This window comes from Gordionus sp. m RMFG-2023, chromosome 2 (assembly GCF_954871325.1).
Source record: "Gordionus sp. m RMFG-2023 chromosome 2, tfGorSpeb1-WG-v2, whole genome shotgun sequence".
Classification (NCBI taxonomy): Eukaryota; Metazoa; Nematomorpha; class Gordioida; order Chordodea; family Parachordodidae; genus Gordionus; species Gordionus sp. m RMFG-2023.
Genome location: NC_088776.1, coordinates 34537973 through 34565299, shown reverse-complemented (window position 1 = coordinate 34565299; position 27327 = coordinate 34537973). Strand labels below are relative to the sequence as shown.

Sequence of the window (27327 nt, the reverse complement as noted above, 5' to 3'; positions counted from 1 at the left end):
TTTCTTTCAAATTGATAAAATCTTTTTAATTTTCTATTTCTATAGAATAATCTTAGAAATTTCTTATTCTATTAAAGAAAGTGTTTTAAAAAATCCTAAAAATCTACAAATATAAACAATTCCATAGAATAAACGCATTTAATTGTTTAATCAAATTTTCACATAAAAATATTTGTTAAAATAAATATATTTGAAAAGAGGGACCCATCTGAAAAGGGTATAATTTGTATGCCATCGACGTTTGACCTTTTCTATTTCTATTTCTAATTATAAACATATAAGTATTACTTTACTATCGCTCAAACTTAGCACTTGAGGGTAAAAAAATATTTATTATAATTTTTCAATTTTATCGAAATCAATTCATCGTATATTTGATTATTTTTTTGTGCTATCATGATAATATATTTTTAATATATTTCGTTTAATTAATTATTTTATTATATTTGCTATAATAGTTCTATGAATTTTGTTTTATCTTGGATCTTGACAATACAAAATTAGAATTGACTAACTTCTTAAAAAATTTGCCTTTTTTTTTACTCATTAGTCAAGAATCTTACATGAGTTAATATAATGTATTTATGACTATCGATTTTTTTATAAAAATTATGTACCTATAATAAATACTTTCTTTAATTTCCTTTATATATAGATAAAATACATTAAAAGAATTGTAAGTTATGGAGCCTTCGTCTTTAAACTTTTATGGACTGTATATTTATTTCAGAGACTTGAAGTTCCGCTAGGAATTTGGCCCGTACAGAGGCGAGAAAATAGTATATCTATTTAAATTCGGTCCGGGTTTAATAATTTTAAAGAATAAACAATCCGGACTGGGCCAATTTTAATTATATTCATTAATCAATTGGAAAATCATATAATACAGTGTTTATTATTTGTTTACTGCTAATATTTTTAATTTCTTTTTGAAACAATTTGTAAAATTTAGATAAAATTATTTAAAATAACGAAATTTTATAAATTCAGGACTAAGCTGTAAAATTTTTAAAAATACATATCCGGTGCTAAAACAAAATTTTAACGGCCCCCTTTGTAAATAAAATTTTTCCTAAAATTTGACCTCTGCAAGGTTTTTGATTTATGTATAAAATTATATTTAGATTTCTACTTGTATAAAATAATTAAATTATCTAATAATATTAAAATCAAGTCTACACTGCTATACTCTATCCACCAATATTTATTTATTGCTTATAATTTAAGAATTAATTATAAAAAAAGAAGAAAACAAATCAAAATTTATATAAAATACAGATGCGATCTTCCTAATTAAAGTGATAAATTTAAAATTAATTTTTTGATTAATATTTTAAAGTAATTATTGTGACATGGAATGAATTCCTTATTATTTCTAGCTATACAGAATTTTGGTTTACAATAATTTTTTTATAGAATATTTTAATTAAATTTTTTTATAGGGAATATAATCTTTTACTCTTTTTAAAATCTTCCTGAATACCAAAATTTTGAGAATCTATTTGGGAATATAAAGGATAATTATTACTATCTTCATGTAAGGAAGAAAGCGAATTAAAAGATGCACTTTTTTGCCTGTCCATATTATATAAAAGTGAGGCCTTAATTATGGCATCCTTTATATTTGGAATGTCCTCATCTGATATAGGGAATATATTCAAGGATTGGAGAGTAGGTGTTTCTTTCCCAAAACTATTATTATTAGAATTCTTTTGGCTATCAAAAGACATCGGGATTTTACTCAAATTTTTCATTGTGTATTAGAAGCTTTTCAATAATTCATAGTATATTTTCTATCGTGTTGATTTTTTCAATTATTAAAAATTTCAATTATTTTTTATTTAATATCTTTAAAAATAGTTAATTTAACCATTTAATAATTAAATATTTCAACCAACCTGAATAATGATAGTTATGGAAGCAGCAAATAAATTAAATTAATATTATATCATATCTATTATGAAAAAAATATTAAAAAATTGGTGACTGGAATGGAAGTTATCAATAATAATTATTATTTCTAAGTTATTCAATTTTTATTATTAATATATTTTTTAAAATACAAGGATATTTACAAAACATAATAAAGAAAAAAATTTGTAAAAAAATAATACCCTAAGCTAAAACTATTTAAATCTTTTTATAAAAATATATAATTAATTATCTAATCGTAGAAATTGCCTAATCCCCACCCTAACCATAACCGTAGATCAAGAAGCAACATTTTTTTTTCAATATTCTAAAAAAGAAAAACATTACAAACCAAAAACATAATAATTAACAATTATTTTTTTGAATTTTTATAGGTTATTGTAATGTTTATACATATCTCATCCCAACCATCCAGAAGAGGATTTTACTCCTTGAATATTAGCGCTGTTTCTATTCATCGCTCAAAAAAAACAATTATAATTTGCCTAGAAATGGATGTGAAATGAATGTGGAGCCTGAAATGGGCAATTATATAATTTTAATTATTAATAACTTGATAAAAATATATTAAAGCATTTATAAAAATTATAATTTTATAAAATCTAATTTGATCTACTCGTATTTCCGTTTCTTTAAAACAGATCTATAAATTTAATTTTTTTTTAATTAATCAGGTAACTATTGATTTTTATTAAAAAATAATTTAAAATATTTTTGGAAACATTTTTTAATTCAATTATTTATTTTCCTTCTTATAATATTTTTTTGATATTTTTGAAAATTTAAAAATCTATAAAATTTAAAAATCTATAAAATTTAAGAATCTATAAAATTGAAAAAAATAAATAAGGCTTCTCAATTAATTAAATCTTTGTTATATTTAACATAAAAATACTAAGAAGAAATTTCATTGCGAAAAAACTATTTTTACATAAAACGAAATTTAAAAAAAAAAGGATACTGGAACATGCATGTATTGCATAGAATAGCAATAAGCCTATCTAAAAATTATTCGTATTGATCTATAGATATTTAATTCAGAGAACTGTTGAGGTCAACATCAAAATTTACTGCCAGGTCCGATTTTTTTGGCCTGTCCTGAATTGTTATTTTCGATCATTTTATTGCTTGGCCTAAAACTAAATTTTTATTTTTATAATTTTGGCTGTATTTTGTAAATTGTTTCAAAAAGAAATTGAAAATATGAGCCGTAAATAAATAATACTAATGCTCCATTTTATGATTATCCAACTGTTTACTGGTAAAATTTAAATTTTAAAAATCAACCAGCTCCTGTCGGATTTTAGAAAATTAATTTTTTGGCCTTTTTAGAGTGATATTTGGTCCGGACCTGCTTTCTAATATAAATTATTCCTAAATATTCATATTAAAAATTATTGATTTGTCAGGTCACTTCGCGTTTTTCATACATATAATATATAGTAATCGCATATGGTAAATTTTTAAGAATTTCTCTATTTAACAAATCTGATTTTACTGGAAATGTATTTCAGGTGGTATAGATTACCACCTAACCAATAGATTTCCTACAATTTTTAATTTATATTAATTTTTATATTTCGTTTTTGTTATAAATTGAAAAATGTATAGAGGCGAAAATTTTCAAGTTCATACTGCACGGTGAGGGAGGAATAAATTTTTTATAAATTCAGATATTTCAAGCTTCATAATCGAAATATGATAGTTTCCCTTTCATCTTAATGTATTAAAACTTATGGTGACTATATAGCCTAATGTTAATTTTTTAGATTTGAACCTACTATTTGCGGTTGCGCTATTACGTGATTTATTATTTTATATATAAAAATCTTGATTATAATACAACTCAAGATGATTGCGTTACTATTTTTTTTTAAAAAGTGACTTTCAAAATTGGGTATTTATACAGAATCGAAATTTTTAATTTGCTAAGTTATCTAATGTAATTAAATTTATAAATATATCTTTTGTAAATGTAAATACTATATTCCATAAATTAAGTATTATATAAAAAAATATATATTTTTTAAAAAATCAGCTGATCAGGATGAAAAACATAACCATTATAAGTGGTATAAAGTAGGAGAATTTTTTTTAATAATTAAAATTATATTTTATAAAAAGTACATTTATATTTCAAGGTTTGCCAAGCCAATTAAGTGTTGGATGGAGAATTTGTATAATCTAAAATTATATTCTTCAAAAAAAATTTTAGCATAACTTTTGAAATGATATAAAATAGAATAACATATTTTGTTTAATGTGTTATTTTAAAAACAATCCTTTTTATCTTGGCCCAACAATTTATATTGAATCTTGCCATTTATCTAATTTCATCTTCCTATAAAAATGGAACATCTATAAGGTTATAAAATATGCATTTTTCATATTTATAAGTGTAATTGTATATCAGAGGTCTGCAAATGACAAAATTCTCCCGATCTCAATATTTTACTAAGACTGCCCGGCCCGGTTTTTAATGATTTTTTTTATACACAAGGCCTAAACCAAAAAATATGTTGCTTAACACCAAAATAAACAACTATTTGCCAAACATCGCAGATCTCTAATGTAAATTAGTATTATATTCGATTTGAAGGAAATAAATATTAATAATTTATAAATGATACATTTATTACAGTTATATATCAGAGACCTAAAGGTCCAGCCCTAAGCTCAGGCACAATGTACAATTCATTTTTTTTTAAATTACCCAGGTTAGGCCCTAAAAAATTTTTTGAAATACCTTGTCCAGGCTAAATATTTTGAATAATTTATATGCAATTTTTTAAATATCAATTTATTTTTATAAATACACTATATTATAACTAGCTGATAGCCAGTCAGGAATGACGGGAAATCTGAATTTTCTCCTTTATTCAGTGACAGGTGGAAAATAAATTTCACCTTTATTTGATGATGGATGGGTATTTTATGAGGTGTGATACAGAAATTTATTTTTATTTTGATGGGTTATTTTAAAATTTTCTATTATTTTTATTTCAATAAAATTTGTTAATGAAGTATATATATTTCGTTTAAAAAAAATTTTGAACCGAATTTTATTCTTATGTATATTTTGCTAGATGAAGGTTCTGTCGGCCATATTAAATTGAAAATAAGTTACCCAAAACTCTCATCCAGCTAAAATAGATTTTTAGGTTATATAAATTACAAATACAAATGAATTAAAATTTCGTTAAAAAGAATTTTTATTGAGCACATAAATTAAAAGTATTAAATATTTCATTAAATTTTATCAAAATAAGGTAAAATTAAAATAACCCCTCCTCAAAATAAAAGTGAATTTCTGAATCACACCTCATAAGATAGTGAAGTTTCTGATTCATTCATCATCAAATAAAGGGGATTGACGGGCTATCAGCTAGTTATATTGGAAAACACAAAATCTATCCAAAAAAAATTAAAGTAATAAATCGAATTCTAAAAACGATTAAAATATTGTGTTTCCTAGACCCATGTATAGTAGTATATAGGTAGATGTCGAACTTAACCAAATTTGTCTTCTGTTTTATCAAATGTTTTTAAAAAAGTTGTTACATTCGGGTTACTTACATATAGACCATTAAACTATGCCAATTCATATTTATGATTTTGGATTAGCTCTTAAATTTAATATGCGATATTTATTTTTTTTAAAAGTCTTTTATAAAGTAAAATTTTTCTTAAATAAGTGTAATATAGCATATTTAGATCTTCCCTGCTATGCCATAAATTACTCTTAAAGGAAAATCCAGTATAAACTTAAAACGTTAATTATATAAAATAACTATTTGAAAATGCATATTCGAATAAGGTTTAAAAAAAGTTTATATAGTAATTATTCCATTTATATGATACAACAATTGTAAATTATACTTTTCGTGGTTTTGAGACTGTTTATTTTCATGTAATAATTGTTTTAAATCGATATACTACTAATAATTATGGACATTAATTGATAATGGCCATAAATTATATATTATTAATATGCAGAAACGTAAAAAAAATCAAAAATATAATATAATAAATCTTAATCATTGAATTTGAAACTTGAACAGTATAATTGGAAATTATCAAAGTAGCCTTATTCAATTGAGAAATTTTATAAAAAAATATTTTAAAATGAAATTGTTTTAGCATCTCCTTCTAAAAAAATCACTTTATAAATTTTTTTTATTTGATGATAAAATTAACAATTCAAATTGCTTATATTTTATATAAATATTGTTATTAGTTTTATAACATAATTCACACAAAAAAATAATCATAGCCAATCATGGGACTTACTCTTATTAATTTCTCATCAGCTTCGCTACCTACAAACCAGAAATCGAATATCAAGAAATTAAAAATTACGATATTCTACTCAGCTTAAAATTAACCAAACTTTTGGAAGGAACTAATTCTAAAACATATATTACTATGTAGTGTTTATTTATATTTTAGTGCTTCAATCCGTTAGACTGTAAAAGGAAATAAAATTTATTATAAATAAAGAAAAAAAATTTACATTGCACCAGAACAAAATATTATAAGCACGATATCTGGTTTTCGATATTTAGTGCCTAAGTTAATTAGTAATTCATCCTTTAGGTTTTGAATGCCACTAAAAAAATATATAATTATAAGTAGGATAAAAAGTATCATGAAGTTAGCCAAACTTTCAGAAAAACTAATACTAAAGATTATGCCAATGTGTGGTGCCTATATTTTTAGTTTATGGCCTCGAATTTGTATAGTAGACAGTATTAAATTAAAGAAATTGTAATTTATAAAATGGAAAAAAAATTCCAAAAATTATTATAAGGCCAGAATGAAAATATAGAAGTACTAAAAGCAATTATTATAAACAGTACATTGGGAAGGGGGGGGCGGGAGGCGCGCAGGGATTCGAGCCCTATTGAAAAATCTCAAGAGTTCCCTCAAAATTTTGAATTTTTTTATACCAATAAAAAAAAAGATAAGCTAAAAAAAAATCAACATAAAAATTAATATAAATAACCTTTATTTATTTAAATTTAATTAATATAAATTAATTTTTATTTATTTAAATTTATTATATATTTGATAATTTTGTTCATAATATTAGGTAAATTTCTATATTAATCATTTTTATTTATTATAAAAATTTCTTCCAATTTTATTTTTCAAATCATTTATTTTCAAAATGTATATGCACATAAAAATATATTAAATCAATATTTTTTAAAATTTAAATTTTATTTTCAATATCGAATATTTAAAACAAAAATATACATTTAAATAAATATATTAAAACTTATATTATAGGAAGAAAAAATAAATAAATATGTATAATTATTAAAAAACAGGAAAAAAAATATTTTATAAAAAAAAATAATATCATGAATTGATATCAGGTTGTATTTAAATATTGCTATAGATATTTGTTACTTGTGAAAACATTATTCATTGAGGTCTCCTATTTTAGATTATACACTCGTGCCAAATTTTAACTTTTCCAATTGCCTACCTAAAGTATTTATTACTAAAGGTATGAATGAAAACGCCATCAATTAAAAAATAATATTTATTAAATTTTCTGTTGTCCGGAAGGGAATTAGTGATGGAAAAAGTGAGATATCTGTATAATCCTAGGCTAAATCTTGATCTATCTTGAATGTCATAAGTGTATAATTCCTCTTATTGTTTTCTATATGTGGAGTTGAGCCCTAATGGTTCTAGCATAGATAAAAAAGCCAGCTATTGAGAATCTTACCTCCTAAAGTAATAATAGTAAAAAATCGACGTTCCTTTGCTAAATTTGCAATGAATAGAATGCTAGTTATTGACTGCCGCTTTATATAATTTATAAGTAAAAGGAAGATAAAACATCCTAAATATAAACTTATAAATACTTCCGTTCTGCTAAGGTAGTTTCAAGTTTTTTCTAGGCTTAATTTTAAGTCACTCTAGCCATTTCCCAATTTGTAAACCATAATGGAGTCTTCCCTTCAAATTGCAATTTTGTATAGAAGAGCCCCGGAACTAGCAATTAAATTAAAGTTAAATTCTTTTTTAATTATGTCTACAAGATGACTAGAGGTGCCCAACTTATTATCATCCCACGCAGAAAGTGAGCTAAGGATAAAGGAATTAAGTGATAAGCTAAATAATTGGGTCAGATAAATGTGAAGAAAAAAAGTTAATTCCATCATTTTTGGAGAACAAATGATAATGCGACCGTTTGTTTGGGAAAGCATATTGCTAAGTTAGTGGTGAGAATTAAGGTTAAATATTTTCTCAAGAAGGGATTTAATCTAACTCTCGAGAAAGTAAATAATGTCTTTATTTAAATAAACCGATGATGACGGAAAATTATGCGTACTTTGGGTTTTTAAAAAAAAAAATTTAAATAAAAAAAAGGGTGATGGAAAGATGAGGTTGAGGAGTTACCTCCTTTAATAGTAAAAACTTGTTGATAAGTTTGAGTATAAATAATCCCTCAAATTGGTGAGCCCAGTTGAAACAGATTCTCTCGAGTAGTGGATTTGAATATAAAGTCGAGAAACAGATGAGAATTTGAAGATAATTCGCACTTGAATATGTTTAAGGAGAGACTGGTACTAGGCTCAAGTCCGCGCTTTTAGATACCATAATAGATAAATCACTCTTGTTGGTAAGATACTGTAAGATCTCTTATATGCAGAAGCAAAAACGGATATTAGGGGATCGTTTTGCTGGATGCTTTTCGTTCAGGGTGTCCAACTGTGTCTTTATAATTTCTAGTCCTATGAACCTTACATATGGTTCATGAAAATGATAATTTACATTCAAGTCCATCAATAGGTCTAAATTGTCCAAATATCAATATGCATTTTGACTTGATATAGTATTAAGAATTTTATATTAGTATAAATATAATAATTGTTATAAAATGGAAATAATATTTTTTATGTCCTGTCCCATTCGTAAGTTTATTTTATAACTCTATATTTAATCTGCTACGCTTATTTTGCACATATTTATAATGATCATAATATTAATATTTTAATTTTTGTAAATATTAGTATCATTACAATTGGCATAAGGTAACAAAATATATAACTACAATTGTAGAAAATTGATGAAAATATCAGAAAATATTATATAATAAATTCTAATTACAGAACATATCATAGGTATTTTTTTGGTCTGGTAGAGGTCCATACTACAAATCCACCCTCCCCTAGCTTGGCCACTTTACCAGTTTTTCCTAGAATCCCATTATTTTACACTCTCTATGGATAGATTACATTTAAGAAGCATGAATCTTTAAACTCCCAAAAAATTTCAAGATTAACTGCGATTTAAATTTAAAATGAATTTCACTTTTAGCAAAATGTTATATTTAAAAACCCTATTTTTAAAAAATATTTTCTCGGTGAAAAATGCTTTAAAAATACATAATATTTAACTCTACCAGAAAAGAAATAACAATTGTGTGTATAATATTATATAAAAATGGTTACAAATTAGTGATGCAAACCTTAAAATTATTTGTTATTAAATTAGGCAGCTTTAAAATTATATAAAAGTGCTTAGGTTATTTATTGGCATATGGGATATTCATATTTACATATGTATTAAAATGATTTTTGGATTTTAAAAATGTTATCTTCAGAGCTATACTGCAGACATATAATATTTTTCCATGAAATAGTGATAAACATTAAGAAATATTCAGAGTAGAAATGATACTGGTATTTATAACAAGTGTATTGGAAGGGGGGGGGGGGGGGGTGTAAAATGTTGAAATTTATAAATAGGATCAAATAATGTTATCTTAGCAACTTAGAATCAAAAGTCAAAAAAGCATAGAGAAAGATTAGAATAAATGTATTTTACAACTATTTTATTTGGTAATACTTTTTTCCTTTAATTAATTTTATTTTTAAAATAATTTAAAGAACATTTATTAAAATCTGCTGTCTCAAAATTACTGACACTGGTCATTAGTAATTTAATTCCTATTTTTAGAAAAATTTGATCCCTTCCCCCGAGGTAAAATTACACCACTGATTTATACTATAAATATTCAGGTTTAAATAATTTTCGAAATTCAGAGTTGTTCCTCAGTCAATTTTTGTAAAAAAATTTAAGACACGGAATCATCAAATTACATTTTACAATATGCCTATTTCCAGGTTGGTTAAATCATTTCTACATAATTTTCCTATATATAAAGAGAGAGTCGATAAATTGAAATAAAGTTATGAATGATAAGAGAAAAATTCCGAAATTATAGAATTCTCAAAAATAAATGATAAAATAAAACGCTGTCTCTTAGAGTTAAGCTGTTATTTTTCTAAATAAATGAGAAAAAATATATCATGAAAATAAGCCTTTATTCTCCACAAATATATTCCTATAAGTGTATGACTTAACCATATGTTACCTGATGTTAAGATAAGAGTGCAGCGATGTCCGCATTTGCATGGTGTCGTTATCTTTAAGTTGATAGGGTAATCTTCTTATTTATTTTAAAAAATATATTATATATATATAAGTTTCAAAAGAGAAAAAAAGGACTTCGAACTTGTTATCAAATTTAATATAAATTTATCTTTTTATTATTATACACAGGTGTAGATAGCGTCATTATCATATAGGCGGCAATGAGTTATTTTTTCTTCCTTAAAACATTTATGGCGTCCATATTAAGGTGGTTGAATGGCCAATGGCAAATTGTGTTAAATTTAAAGGGTAGGTATTCTACAAGTGTTGTTAAATGGCCCGATTTTTAAAAACGGCTCGATAAAGATTTTAGCCAAAGTAATATTATGTAAGCCACAAGATTTGACAATTCAGTCAATTTCTATTGAATAAATTACAAACTTAGTGTAAAAAAATATATTTTTTAATAGATGCTCGTTTTAAATGGGAATTTGAAGAATGGTAAAAATAGTAGTAATGACAGACAATTTTTTTACTATTTATTTCTATGATGTTCGAAATAAATGGAAACAAAATGTAAATGTTCTTTACGTATGCTATCATAATAAGAAAGGGCATTCCCGTATTTGATCTTAGTTTTATTTGGTCAAATTTATTCCTTTGTTTAAAAATTTAAAAAAATATTCACAAAACAAAAATTAGATTAGAGTTTTATTTTGCACTTGAAATGAATAAAATACAAATATAATACAATGATAAGATTTAAAATATAAATATAATAAAAATATTCAAGTGGGGAATGCGTTAATAAGATATTGAAAATTTGATTTAATGACCTGGATTGAAAGTCTTTGACTATGTGAAAGTCCTTCTTTTGGTCCCTCTGTTTTGACATAATTTTGTCTGCAGAATTTTTTTATAATGTCTTGAACTTGAAGACCATAAGTTGTATGATTGGTCATGATGGAACGAAATAATATTAATGAGACATGTCTATATATTTATCCATTTCAATCTTTGTTTAGATTAATAGAGCCATTGGGTCGATGCAAGAAATCCAAAACTAGGAACTGGCCATCTTCCCAATGTAACCTAGTGATTCTATTAGGTCTTTATTGTCAGGAAACAAACTGATGGCTTTCCTCGTGGATAAAATCCCAGCTAAATTTAAAGCACACTTGATAAAGGAGTTGCATAGAGAGTGCCAGTGCTCATGCTCTATTTTTAATTCATTGAGGGCAATTTCTGCCCGAAACCTGTTTATGACATCTAGCACATTTGTGAGACATGATCAGTTGATGTTTAAACGAATAGCCATAACAACTAAATTCCTTGTCATTGAGTTCAAGTACAAGGTTTTTAGAAGCGATTACTCCTAAAAAATCATGAAGTAAACCAATTTTAATGCAGCAAAGGAGGAATGGTCAACAGATTACAAGTTGGCTAAAAGATAATCAATGTTAACAATCATGGACCCATCCCAGTTTTTCTGCTTGGTTAAAGTGGGAAGCGAAGTCAGATGCGTTTGTGTTGTGCCATTAATTAGCTAGTTTGTAAATGAGCTTATTAGTTTGTATATTAGCTCACTATTTTGTAATCTATCTATGTAGGCAGCTAGGTTCTATACTAGCTATAATTTATCTATGTAGGCAGCTAGGTTCTATACTATACTAGCTAGCTAGTTTGTAAACCTAAGCCTCTAGTTAGTTTGTATTGCAATGCAAACTAGCTAAGTGTGTATAATCGCTGTATCAAATATACAAACTACAAATTAGCCAGTTAATTGGCAAACTAACTTGTTTATACAAACTAGCTAATTAATTTTTGTTTCGTGTATTTTTTCAAAGATTTTGGAGTAAAATTATATCTTTTTTGTATTTGTTAAATTTATCATTTTTCAGTATGTATATATTTATTTTATCCATTTTTTTGTATTTTTAACTAATTTTCTTTCCCTTTTCGTTACCTTAGTATTGTTTTTTTAATTACTTTGAGTTTTTATTATTTGATATAAATTAATTTCTAATTTTAGTCTACTGTACTTTTAACCCATTTTTTTATTAGTTTGATTTTTAAATTTAGATTTTTTCCTTTAATATTTTATATAAAAAAAATTATTTAATTTTTCCTAACTTTAATATATTTGGTGTTTTTTTTTCCATCCATTTACAAATGTATTTTTATTTTGTAAATAGTTAAATATGTCTTTATTTGCGCGAATAGATTATTGTAAACAGGGATTCGAACCGAACCCGAACCCGGAGAAGTGAACCCGGGTTTTTAGAAAAAACTCTGAACCCGAACCGAACCTGAACCCCATTTATAAAATTTCCAAAACCCCGAACCGAACCCAAGAATTTTATTTGAACCCGGGTTCAATCGGGTTCAGTGTATTATTTAAAATCATATATTAATATATGTAAATACAAATATTATATTTTCAAATTTCCAATTAAATGAAGTCTTAATAAATTTTAAACAATTTAATTCATTTATGCCATTTTTAAATTTATTCTCGATTCCTATTGGAGTGTTAAAAAATTTTAAACAATTGAATTAATTTACGCCATTTATTTTTAAATTTTTATCTTATTATTCTTAAAGATTATTAATTAGAAGAAAATGGTTAACAAATCAAAGTAAAAATTATTATATTGTTAATTTAAAAAATTCTAAACATCTAACTTAAAAATTGTTAAATGTAGGGCAGTTTTTGTGAACTTATTAAAATGATTTTAAAATTTATATATGCTAATCATTTATTTTTGGTTCAGTTTAATTTTTACAAGATATTAATGAAGTGCATATTATAAATGAAATTAAATTTATAAATATCTCTTTTTTAATTGTGAAATCATTGCTATTTAAAAAAATTGTTCTCTTTTTATAGATTTAAGATTAAAGATAAAGTCATATTTGATAAGCATTTTACCCTTAATAAAATAGAAAAAAAAATCAATATGTTCATATTGCAAAGTAAAAATGTCTGGTAATCACTTGTCAAATTTCGAAAGACACCTGGAAAGAAATCACAACAATGAATATTTAAATTATTTCAATGAAAAAACCAAATATCAGGAATTGTTATTGGCAAAAAAACCTAAAATTAATATAGAAACCTTTTTTCCAAAATAGCATATAAGTATAAATATATCATCTAATGATTTGATGAGTTCTATACTAGAACTTGTTACTGTAAATGGCCGGCCTTTATCAATTATTGAAGATTCGGGATTTCAAAGAATTATAAATCCACTCCTATCTGGGCTCAATTTAGTTATAAACAAAGAAAATTTATCCAGAACTATTAATAAAACAGCCCAATCAATTAGAGACAAAATATCAAGAGAGGTAGAAGGAAAATTAATAAGTTTAAAAGTTGATGCAGTTCAACGACTAGATAGGTCAATTCTTGGTGTAAATATTCAATTTATATCAAAGTCCATTATAAATTTGAGGACTCTTGGAATTGTAGAGCTGAAAGAGAGATGTACAGGAGAATATATAAAAGAGAATATATTAAAAACTTTACTAAAATATAAAATTAATATTCAACAAATATACACAATTACTTCTGATAATGGTTGTAATTTTTTAAGAGCTATAAAGCTCCTGCAACCTGAAACTGATTATGATATAAGGAGTGAATCAGCAGATGAGGAAAATATGGATGTAAATGTATATAAATATGATATTGATGATATACAAAATACTTTTTTATCAACTATTATATCCTATCCGATTTATAGTGTACGGTGTGCACACACTTCAGCTGGCACTTCAAGATGCTATAAAATTATCACCTATTGTGGAAACCATTGCAAAAGCTAGGAGCCTAAATTTAAAATTAAGACATCCCACTTACCAAAAGTTATTAAAAAATATGAAACTCCCTAAGCCTGTGTTAGATTGCCACAGATGGAATTCAACCCATGATATGTTAGAAAGGCTGATTTTACTAAAACCCAATATCGAAGATTTTTTTACAGAGAAATCTGATTATTTATTGACTGAAGATTGGAAAGAGATAATAACGATTGTTGAAATTTTAAAACCGCTAAAAATCGCAACCAAACAATTCCAATCTGAACAGTTAACACTGACAGATTTTTATGCAGCATGGTTAAGATGCTGCATCGAACTGGAAAAAAATCCAAACCATTTTGCTCAATTACTATATTCTTGTCTTAAGAACAGAGAAGAAAGGTTTATAAAGAACGAAATTCTCTTAGCTGCCATATACCTGGGCCCAAGATACAAGGTTAATTAAAAGCTTAGTAAATTAATTATTTTAGATTTATATTAAAATTGTTATTTTATGAAATATTTAAATATAAACAATATAAATCCTTAAATATTACAGGTATTACTTAGTGATGATGATAAGATTTGTGCGAAAAAACATCTTGTCAATTTATGGAGACGAATTAAAAGCTTAACAACGCCAATTTTATCTGATGATATTAGTTCCGATGAAGTTATTGAACAAGAAGATGATTTAGAGAAATTGATAAACTTAAAGAAAGGCAGGAGAAAATACTTAAAAGAGGGCCAACGATTGCTGAGAAAAGTATTGGAACAATAATTACTGGATTTAGCGATTATATAAGATTAGATAAGAAGGAAAATATTTTGCATTTTTGGGAGTCTGCTAAGCTGGAACACCCTGAATTATATATTTTATCTAAAATCTTATTTGCTGTTCCTGCAACCCAAGTTAATTTTTCATATTTTCACATATAAATACATTTAACATAGGTTAGCGTTGAAAGATCTTTTTCACATTTGAAATTCATTCTTTCACCACATAGATCGAGGATGAGTGAACAACTCTTGGAAGATATTATGCTAATACGTCTAAATAAAATTTTTAAAATTGATACATGACTATATGCTTTGTATTTTTAACTATATTTGCCTATAAATAAAATAAAAAATTTATATTTTATATCAAATTTATGTCTAGTTTTTTATTATGATTTAAATATAAAATTTTTTTTATCAACTCAAAAATTCTTGAACCCGAACCGAACCCGAACCAAACCCGGGTTCAAAAATATTTCCCTGAACCGAACCCGAACCGAACCCAACTTTTTTTTATACCCCGAACCGAACCCGGTCTAAAATTTTGTCGGGTTCGCATCCCTGATTGTAAACATAATTTTTATTTTTCGCCCTTTATGATCAAGTTATTTGAATAAATTTAATAATTTCCTACCTTATCGTTGAAAAATATTTTTTTTTTATTATTTAGTTAATGCTAAAAGTATTAAAATATGAATTAGGCGGTGTTATTTGCTCTAAGGCTTTGATATTAGTAATCGCGATGATGCTTAGGTAATGCGATGAATAATTTGTCACAGCAATTGTCTCATCGCATCGCCAACAACACTATAGATACTTCCTATTTTATACTTGATTTTGTATTTTACGCACAACGATTGCAGGAACCAACGTTATATCACTATCATTATTAATTTTTATTTTTATAAATGAAATTATTACAAATTCGTCATGTAAATAATAAATATTTTTTAATTTATTAATATTATTTTTAAATAAATCTCAGGATTAAAAGTTATAGTGGTGTCGTATTGAATTTTAATTTATTAAATATATATTAGCGGCAACTTGTTTTTCCGGCAATGTGTTATTTTTTCCACTTTAAATCATTTTTTGAGCGCGTTTTTTTAGATTAAAAAAATCTGATATGACCGAAAATATATTCCATCATAATTGGAATATCTATCTTATGAATTGTAGTTAATTTTGCTGTTAGTCTTTGCATCATTTATAATTTATTTAAAAAATATATGGAAAATCGAATATTAAGTTCAAAAGATCATGTCGAAATTGTCTGAAATTCATAGGGTAGGTATTCCAAATATGATGGAATACATTTCTGGTAAAATTAGATTTATAATTTAAAAAACAAAAAATAACACTTTCCGGAAAAAAAACATTGATGCTAACATATTTTGTCTTGTCTATGTTTCTAAATCCATAGTTTAATTTTAATTATAAAATATAATATTATCCTTCTAAATAAAACATTATATAGCAGCAAAACCTTCATAAAATGGTCAAATACTGCTGCTGGTTCAATAGATTTTAAACCAAGTAATATGTGCGGATGTTTTAATGTAGGATATTATTCTTAAATAAATCTTACCTAAAAAGGAATTTGAATCCTGAGAAAGCATTTTCTTTTTGTTGTATTGGAATGAAATAGAAAAATAAATGACATAATAAATTTTATTATATTTTCAATTTTTTAAGCATTTTATAAAAATTATTCATAAATTTGCTTTTATTATTAGATATTTTGAAACACGATTTCCCTCAAATTAAGTTTTAATTTAGATAAATGATTATATATTATTTCAAATTTTTATTTAATCTCAATAAGAGATGATAACTACCTACTCATTCTGTGAAATGAGAAATTTGCTCATCTTCATCGTAGGTGATTTAAAATATCCATATGAGGACTCCTTTTTTAAAAAATATATTAAATTTATAATATAAATTAAATATCGATTATATAACCTGCTTTCTAATTTATATAAATATTTATTTAATTTTTCTAGTTTTTTGTGATTTATTCTTTATTAAAATTCAGAATGGAGATATTATTTCGGCGTTCTTACTTTTGAACATAAAAAAGATTTTAAAAGAGCTTCTATTTAATCACTCAGAACTAAAACAGAAACGCTAGAAATAAAAAATCCTTATGGTCAAAAGTATTTCATGCTAAAATAAGAAAATTAAATGATAAGAAAAAATAACAATTACTCAAATATAAAACTGAAGTGCTCAGATTTATAAATGAATTGCATAGATATGAGACAATAAATTATAGTTTTAAGAATATATAGAAGGAGGGCTGTGAATAAACCCTTCTGAAGAACATTTAGAAAACATTTTTGATCCGGGCATGATTTGAAAGCTATGAATTTTTGCCCTATAAATATAGGAATGATTAAATTCGATTTAGCTTAAACTTATTTCAAATATACGATATTCCCAAATTGGAAAGAAGAATTTTATTTAAACCCCTAAAAATTATATTTGGCATCATCTGCGACTCCGTTTTATAGTGAGCTTTTTATTTTTAAATAAAATAGTTTTATGGCATAATTTTATAATTCAGAAAGATATAATTGTCACAATCGTAATTTTAAAACTTTACAATTATTTGAAGAAAATAGTTAAAAATAAACTTTTTAAATATGGTTTTGGTAGTATTTCATTAATAGTGTAATTCGAAAAGGATTTGTTATAATTGTTGTAATATTCAAATGAGTTAAAGAAAAATGAATAAAAAAAGATTTATTATCAGATTAAATAAAGTTCAAGATTATTTCAGTTTGTTTTTAAACATTATGTAAATGAATATTATAGAAAAATATATATAATCGGGAATATTTTACTTAAAAAAAGAAGAATTATGATTTTACGAACTTAATTTTTAATCTTTTAATTTTTTTATATTATTTTAATTTCTTATTTTATTTATGATTATGTAATTAGTATTTATATTAATTAATAAAGTATTAGTAGTTAATTTATTTATACCATTTATTTTATTCTCTAAATTCTCTCAACCACTATATTTGTTGGCCTAAACATTATGTTCTAAGGACATATTCAGTCTACTTAAATACTAAAATTTGACAATGGTTCTAATCTCCCAATCCTAAATTCTACCAACCTTTACATTCATTTTTTATTTTCCTGGAAAATAGTTATAATTAATATAAGATTATATTTTGGTATAATTTTGATGACAATGCTGTTGAGAAAGGTAAAAATTATTATAATAATCATTTTTTTTCAGTTTTTTGTGAAAAATAGTCAACAATGGTTATTTTTAATATATTTTAAAATAATCTCTGTTATAAAGTAATTCGGTAATAAATGTTGTTTTTAATTTTAATATTTTATTTTTCAAGAAAATAATCAAAATTGATTTAAACATGTTTTATTATGATGCGTAATTTTTTTTTCAAATGCGTAATTTTTTTTTAAAAAAATTAATTTATATAGATTCAAACTTGTTTGATATAGTATAAATCAGGAAGGTGATAATTTTCATAATGATTTTATTTTTTTTATATTTTACTAAAATAGTTAAAAATAGATATTTCGTACATCTACTCTGAAAACTATGGCATTTCGCTAGCTATTACTTACTACCTATCTCAAAATATTTTATCTAAAGTGCAGATTAAAATCAATCAATGTATCTTTTTTTTGTTTTCATTTGAAATAACAAGGACTTGAGTATATCTAACAAAGCAATCAAAAGATCTTCTTATTAGCTTTAATTTGATACACAAATTAACTTGTACGTTAGGAAAGGTTGCCGACCTCCTCCCAATAACCTAGAGTAATAATGAGCAATTTAATTAAAGCTTTTATTTAATACCCATATCGAGATATTATGTTAAAAAATGTTTTCAAGATGTACCCCTCTCCCTCCCCCGAAAACCTAACACCAACAAGAATATAGAGTGTAATAAACAAATAATTTTAAATAACTTTTATTCTTTTTAATTTGATATCCATATTAAACTAATATGTGGGGAATTTTTTCAACCCCCCCCCCTCCTATCCTCCATGGCGTAGAGTGACTGTTAACAAATTAGTCAATTATTACCTTTCATTTGATACCCATATTGAGGTGCTAAGTTAGAAAATATCCACTCCCCCCCCTCCGGACCTAGATTCAAACAATTTTAAGCTTTATAGCGTGATGATTTAGTTTAATTTGTAAAGATATGAAAAAATATAACATATTCAAATAAAATTAAGATTGTGACCTATTTTTATCCATTCGAATAGCATAAGATTTACTTATTTCTCAAAAGTTTAATATTCAAATTTTTAAGTTCTATATGAGCGGAGTTGCAACTCCATAAAATCTCAATGTGAGTGAGAATCCTTCAGTCAGCCTCTATCGAGTTAACTTGTCATCATCTCAAATATTTTTAAAATATAATTTTTGTAAGGGATATTTCCTACCAGAGTTCGAAAGAATTGGAGATTTCATCTTGTAATATTTTTTATGCATGAAAATTACAAAATATTTATTTATAAAAAATTTTTTACAAAATATATTGGCATGGGTAAGATTTGTTCGAAAATCTTTCATTTTAAAAAAAAAATTCTTTAAAGGTTTTTACCGAAATTTTTTCGAAGACTTTATTCAAACTCGTTTTAATATTAAAACTTGAAAAACAACATTTTTTGCAAATTAGATCCCATTTTAAATTCAATAGATATTGAATACCTAATTTATTATAATATTCGATGGATTTAACATGATAAAAAATTTTAAAACAAAATCAATTTAGGGATTTTCATAAATAAATGCCTGAGATCTCAATCTGTTCAGCCCTTTGTAATATATGATTACAGCCATAAGCAAGGTGATAAGGTGACAGGAAGTTCACCTGGAAAATTTAAAAGGTTTCGCAAATTAGAGCCCTACATCTGACATATTTCGATGGTCCGACCCTGTCAAAAAAATTTAGTATTTTTTTCAGATTCAAATCTTACAAGTCCCCCAAACATATTTCTAGACTATGTAAGGAAACTAATATAATTTAAAAGATAATGTACCCGACCAACGAACGGTAAAATGGCCTAAGATCTACCAATGACATTTTAGGAGTATAAAGCCCCTTATAGATCTCTCTTTAGCAAAATTGTGGATTACACCCGTGATTATTCTTCTTAGACCAGAAAAGTTTTTTTTAACTAAATGATTCTTTTTATATAGATACAATATTTATGTCTATCTAGTATATATTATACATACTGTGTTCTAACCAGCATATGAGCGATTGGGTATGATCATTAAGCATTTTATTGATATTTTTACTAGCAATTTCGAAATTAACATAAACTGCTCAATCACTTATATACTCCCATTAGGACACATAGTAGGTTTACTTATATCAGTCTATTTTATTATCCTAAAATTAATAAGATAAAAAAAAATAAGTTTAAAATATGAACAACAAAGAATATTTAAAAAAAATTTTAATTAGTCTATCCCTAAAACTAATAAAAACAACCAATTCTTATATCATCAATCAAAATTTTTTACTTTGGTGGGATTTATATTTCGATTTTTTCGCATGGTTAGTTACTATGAGAAAGATAATATTTTTAAAAAAATCTCAATCCTATATAATCATTTTATTTATGTAATGTATAATTCAATTTTTTTTAAAGTTTAAAATACCAATTTGTATTATAACGCCAAATTAAATCTCGTTAAAATATAGTAATAATTATTTATATATAAGAATACGAAATTTTTTCAATTATAATTATTTTAAAATGCTTTAAAAAAATGTGGACAAAATAGGTATAAAATCATGAAAGCAAATAAAGAAATAATATCTATAAAATATATTATCCTAGGGGGTAAAATTTTGAATTTTTTTCTATAGCCATAAAAGTTTATACTTAACAAAAAATATATTTATTTTTTTTATATAAAAATTAGACATAATTTCTAGTTCTAAGTTCATATAGTCCCAATCAGGAAGGGAAACATAATCGCACATAATATTCTTTTATTCCTTGCTATTTAAGGAAATCTTTCCTTGCTAACAAATCAGGGGAATAAGCGCATGCCAATCGCTGCCTAACTATTTAATTATAATTCTAAATAGCATTTATTCTCTGATATATTTCCAGGTCTTAGAAATAGTATGTTCGACAGACACGACATACTTTAAAATCTACAAGAAACAACAGCTAAAAACGTCTCTCTATCCATGATATTTTCAGCAAGACACCCGATTTAATACAGAGAAAACGTATTACATAAATAATCGGGATTCTCTCTAAATATCAGCATTACAATTTTTAAACATCTAAGAATTTTGCACTATTTGATAATATTTTTTCTAGTCCTTTTTTTATAAACATGGGTTTCCACCAAGTGGCACATTGCCCAACCGTTTTTCTCCTGGTATTAGCATATATCATGGTATAATTCCTTCAAATGATCACAAATAGCTTCGTTTATCAGAAAAAACCAAATTTCATCCCAATCATAACCTTTCGATATCTTTAATTTGCTGATGATATCAACTCTAGAGAATCAATTAACAAGCTGATGATTAATATCCATAAAACAAAAATTGTCACTACAGTTGATTCTCCTAAATCGATTTTTATTAACGACAAGATCAGTTTGAAATTAAACTAATATATAAAGTTCAAATACGATATATGATTGGGTAACAATATTAAGGCAAATAAATTATAAACCCCTGGGCATATACCTTTAATTTGGTGTGAAGAAGTTTTTTTGTAATCTCTTATATTGTTTATCTTTTGGAAAATGTCCTTGGTTTGAGATATTTTACCAAAAGAGCGTTTTATTCATGAATTATGAAAATTACCTTCAAATAATTTTTGCTTATAACAAAAAGATTAAGATTTTTTACATTTTAACCAATTTTGAGAGAAATAGGTTCAATAGATAAAAAGTTAAAGGGTGGTAGCTTGGTCAGTTGTCTAACTTGGCCATCCACTTATTCCCTAAATAATTTTTATTTTAACTATTACTATTATAAATTTAGAATGACCCTATCAACGTCACCTAATATCGATAATATATATAAATAATAATACTAATGAAAATCCTTTAGAATTTTTTAAATCTAAATGAATATTTATGATTTTTATTTTTTTAAAAAAAAGGTATATTAAGTTTAATACTGCATTGCGCGCTAGTGTTGAACGATTATTTAGTAATAGCTATACTTTCTGATCGTCACTCTAGACTTGGAGATGACAGTATGAAAATATTATTATTATTGAGATGCAATAAAAAAATTATAAAACATATAAAATTTAATCATATTTTTAATTTATTTTTTAAAAATTCCAAAGTAGCGTAAAAAGTAGCGAAAGCTACTTTTTTAACAGTAGCTAAGAGCACGCTACTTTTCTTGTAAAATAACTGTAGCGTTAACGCGCTATTTTTAAAGTAGCTTTCAACAACGCTGATAGATATAGACATTAACTTGATGGCCGGAAAATTCATCTAAACATAAGGTAAGGTTTAACTTTTTGTTAACGGTTCTGGGCCGGAAAAGTATTTTAAAAAAGTTATCGGTTCTGCACGGGACCAGACAAACATCTGAATAATGAAATCAGTACGGGGAACTTATGCAAAAAAATTTAACGGGCCGGGTTTTGCAGATCTTTTATCTTATAACTTGGGTTTTTAACAAATAAATCTGTCCAAAATAAGCGGATTCTTGATTACCTTATTTGTATATAAAAAATTAATCAATTTTATTTTCAGCCATTACTACCAAGATTAAGTTTTAAAAAATTAGTGGATTTCATTTTGGCATCTCCTTAAAAAATAAATTTAAAATTGAAGAAGAGTTAATACTGGCCGCATATAATTATATAACCTATTATTATATAATTACCAAATGACCATTATAATTTTGTTGAAAATGTTTATCTATCAAAAAAATCGATAATTTAAAACCTATAAAAATTACAATATTTTTTTTATCGCTTATCATTCTTTTTTCATTCATAATAGAATGGTCTGATAAGTTTTTTATGATTGTTAAGAATTATAGTTTCATATGCATCAATCAATTATTATGATTTGTAGAAACATGAATACAATATTGAATTTTTGCTGAAATCGACGCATTAACTTTCCTAATTACGAATTATATTTTTCACATTATAAATTGTAAGTGAAGATATGAGATTTATAAGGGCAATGCCATTCTTTTTGTTTTTAAATTTATCATTCGTGAAATTCTCTATACATTTATGACATCTCAAACTTAATCATCAGCTGCCTCTTAGGACATTTTATAAAAAAAAACAGAGGTAATTTTAAAATAATAAGAAAATATATACACCCCTAGCATGGCAGAGGTAGATGGGGCTGCAAATTACCCCTCCCTCCGCGAAAGAAGGAAGATAGGATTAATTTAGGAATTTATTATTCTTTCAGGATTAGAAAGGCTGATTAGTATAATACTTAAAATTTAATATGTCAGACACATTCTGTTTTCTGGTTTTTCAATTGGAAGGCGGTATGACTTTTTCCACCGTTACATAAAAAGGGTTTTTTGAACAAAATCAAAAGAAACATAAAAAAATAGGTTTAAACCTTGAGTTGAGTGAAGGATTTAAGTGTTAATATATATTTTATTAAATAAAAAAAATCTCGTAACTTTTCTAGACTTAATAGTTCAATTATAAAATTCTTAAAAACTTTTATGAGATTCCTTTCTTTTAAAGTTCCCTCCTTGATTTTGAATAATCTGCTGCACGGTCGAGGAACAGCACAACTCGTTACCAAATAAATCTTGACGATGTTGATGATTGTGAGTGTGCTGCTTGGTTGATGAAATTCCCATTTCGTTGCCATGTGGAATATGATGATGCTGATGATGTGTACTTGAGCTTGCCCTATTTTTAGCGTTATTATCACCACTTTGTGCTGAATCCTTTTTCATTTTTAGCACATGCCTAAAGATTTTTATATATAAACTATAGGAAACATCTTTTATATAAAATTGAGGTTTACGTTGAATAGTTTGGAAATAGATAAGAATAATTTAACTCGTTTTTTAAAATAACATTGTCTATATGACCGCCATATATATATAGTAGTCAGGATTTTATTAAACTAATTTAATTCGATAGATTATTATAAAAGACGTCATAAAAATCTCTACTTTTCTCTTCTTCTCAAATATATAAATTTTATAAATTTAAATCATGGTAATAAATACTAAAAATAGTATATATTAATATTAATAAACAAATAGATAATGATCATTAATGCTAATAATCTTTAATTAGTTATTATTTTATTTATTATTTTTTCCCTCTTTCTTATTACCCAAACCCAATGCACATTAACAAAAATATCAAAAAATATCTATATCATTTACCATTAATAAATTTTAAAAAAATTATAATTTTCACAGCAACTTTTCACCCTTTATCTAAAAAAATTTCTATACCTTTGGTTAATGTATTCCTCTAAATAAAATTTATAAATGATCTGTTGATGTTTCTTTTAATATTTATGGTTTTGTTTTAATACAAAGTACATTATTACGTGTTAACTCTGCTTTTTATTATATAATTTAAAAAAAGTTAATTGAGATCAATAAAAAAAATCAATATTATTTATATTATTACACGCCCCTCAATCTAAGGAGATGCATATACTAATTGTTTATGTTATACTTATCCCTATTTTAACTTAATTTTTGCTTATTTTTTCTTATTAAGAGCTCTAAGTAAGGGGGAATTTGGAGAGCTTGCCCATTTTGCCAAATTTTTTTATCCCCCTACCTCTTAATAAAAATTTTATGAATATTTGTTTTTTGTCTTTTAAATTGTAATTTTAAAAAGTATATAAATTTGGAATATTCTGCCTCTAATGCCCAATTTCGTCATATATTACAATTTACATATCATATATTGTGAGAATAATGCCTCATTCATATTCTAAACTTCTCACATTTTAAAAATAACGATCTACTATTATTATCGAAAAATAAACGGATAATAGAAGAATATGTTATATGCCATTTAGAAAAATGTGCCGCCCCTCACTGCCCCCAAGCAAAATTTTTTAGTTTTGGGGTTGATTAATATTGTTAATAAATTTTCTAGTTATGGGGTTGATTAATATTGTTAATAAATTTTATAGTTATGGGGTTGATTAATATTGTTAATAAATTTTCTTTTAAAGTTTAGTGAAATATAGCAAACTTTATATATTCAGAATCACCATTAAATTTCTAGTTTTATGATGTGCATATTGATTTTTTAAAAAAAATAATTTTAGCAAAGAATTATATTTTTTGCTGAATTTAGCAATCTCATAGACTAAATCATTAATATTTTAGTTTACCTTATTCAAATAAATTTTACTTTAAAAAAATGTCATTTAAATTGTATTCTTTGTGCATTATTTCTATTTTTTATTTAAGGCAGTGAAAACCAAAAAGAATAAAATATTCATAAATTGGGAAATTTAATATCTGTCCAAAACTTAAATATTATTAATAAACGTATAACATTGTCACCTCTAATATTGTTCTCTTTTTAATATTTATAATAAGATACTAGTATCTGTATTTAAGATCCTTTTTCTATTTTTGAGGACCTACTCACTGTGGTGATGATCGACTCTAGTTAATATCATGATATTATCATTAGTAATATAAAGTAATTTCGCAATTGAAAAACCATATGCAATCTAAGCGTTGACAAGCCCAATCCATTTTTTGTATGAGGCTATCAAACGCATTGATGACTTCTTTATCTCTTTTACCCCCTGGAAAATCTTCCCGGACGCCTCCAAACCATTCCCAGCTTTGATTTCATCTAAAACATCTTTTAGACTACTTTCCAAGTCTGCTACCTTTTTAACATAAACAGCCAACACCGGAGTGTCTTTTTTAAAATTACATTTCTGCCAGTACCGCAGTACCCCTTTTCATCAAAAATTTCAATATAATTATCAATAAATACACCATTACCAATATCCCAATAGTAATCAATTGCTTACCTAAATCCAATTCATTAAAGTTCTTATACAAAACTTTATAACCCAAATCCTTATAAAAGAGAACCTTATCACCAAAACTATGCTCCCCACCATGCCTAAAAAAACCATTTGCTCATAAATTTTTAATTAAGATCACCACCCAATTAATTCAAATTAAATAAAAACTTATATAAAAATAATAATATACGGTATTATTACCAAAAGAAAAAATTCACAATTAAATACGTATTTAGTGTTAGTACTACTGCGTTGTCAAAAATTTATCAGATAAAATATATATCAACAAAAATTTTGTTTTACCTTTAAAACCGAATCAAATTTTTAATTAAGATCACCACCCAATTAATTCAAATTAAATAAAAACTTATATAAAAATAATAATATACGGTATTATTACCAAAAGAAAAAATTCACAATTAAATACGTATTTAGTGTTAGTACTACTGCGTTGTCAAAAATTTATCAGATAAAATATATATCAACAAAAATTTTGTTTTACCTTTAAAACCGAATCATTCCAAATCTTCCGATCCTGGTCACGGCACCACTGAAAAAGTTACACACCCTTTACTTCCAACCTTTCCTAAACTTACTCTGCAATTAAATTGAAACGATTGGATGATGTTAATTTTCTTTATTTAGTTTCAACAATTTCGATACACAAAATATAAAACCAAAATATGAATATTTCATAATAATATATCATATATAAAAAAAAGGCTAATTTTATAATCATCAAAAATATCAGAAAAATCGCGAATAAGCCATAAGAATTTCAATAATCAAAATATATCAGAAAAAAAATTTCATAAATTTTTTAATAATGTTTTTTTTACAATTATATTCGAACACGAAAATATTTTTTTATCACATGTTCTTCAATGTTAATTATAATCCAATCAACCTTATTTAAATCGGTTGATTGGCATTATGTAATATGAATATATATAAAAATACGACATGCCACCCTTTTATGGGCCAATGGCATGCCTATAAAAAGTATATATAACATGTACTAATATTATTTATTTACATACAAAAATACAACTATATATTCGCGGCTGAGATGTGGTGCAAAAAAAATAAAATAAGTTAGCTTACTTTAATGCCATAAGAATACAGCCGCGAATAATCTCCTTAAGCGGACATGGGGTTTCCCCAGAATTCATCAGTAGCGACTGGCGGAGGGACCTCGGTGGTCAAAGTCACCACAGCTCTTTGCAGCAGGTCTCCCTCATTCGGACCTCGAGATCCGTTTGGGGGCTGAACACGGGCGTCGTAATTTTGAATAGTTGGAGGATGCCGATCGATATTCGTAACAGGCCTTAGAGGAACTGAAGTCGTTGGCTGTTCCAGCCTCATCTCACGGTACGTACGTTTCCGTCCATTGTTAG

The 27327-nt window shown here is 25.4% G+C and overlaps 1 protein-coding gene and 1 long non-coding RNA gene across 11 annotated transcripts in view; one reads left to right on the top strand and one right to left on the bottom strand.

Annotated features, from left to right (window-relative positions):
* The window catches only part of LOC135925282 (probable 3',5'-cyclic phosphodiesterase pde-5), a 53068-nt gene extending 29055 nt beyond the window's left edge, over positions 1-24013 (bottom strand). For 3 of the 10 annotated variants that reach the window (XM_065460516.1, XM_065460518.1, XM_065460515.1), the window contains exons 1-3: positions 23930-24013; positions 23615-23871; positions 10331-10405 (exon numbers count right to left, since the gene is read on the bottom strand). In XM_065460516.1, the coding sequence (XP_065316588.1) occupies positions 10331-10405; positions 23615-23858 (319 nt within the window). In that variant the 5' untranslated portion in view covers positions 23859-23871; positions 23930-24013. Of the gene's footprint in view, positions 1-1459; positions 1932-10330; positions 10406-16501; positions 16548-20446; positions 20487-23614; positions 23872-23929 lie in introns of those variants that run through there. The other 7 variants (XM_065460517.1, XM_065460523.1, XM_065460524.1 and 4 more) reach the window with 7 other exon arrangements.
* On the top strand, positions 14359-15242 carry LOC135924974 (uncharacterized). Its single transcript, XR_010571472.1, has 3 exons — positions 14359-14590; positions 14693-15045; positions 15088-15242. It is a non-coding gene; the product is annotated as an uncharacterized LOC135924974 (long non-coding RNA).
* Positions 24014-27327: the final 3314 nt, after the last annotated feature.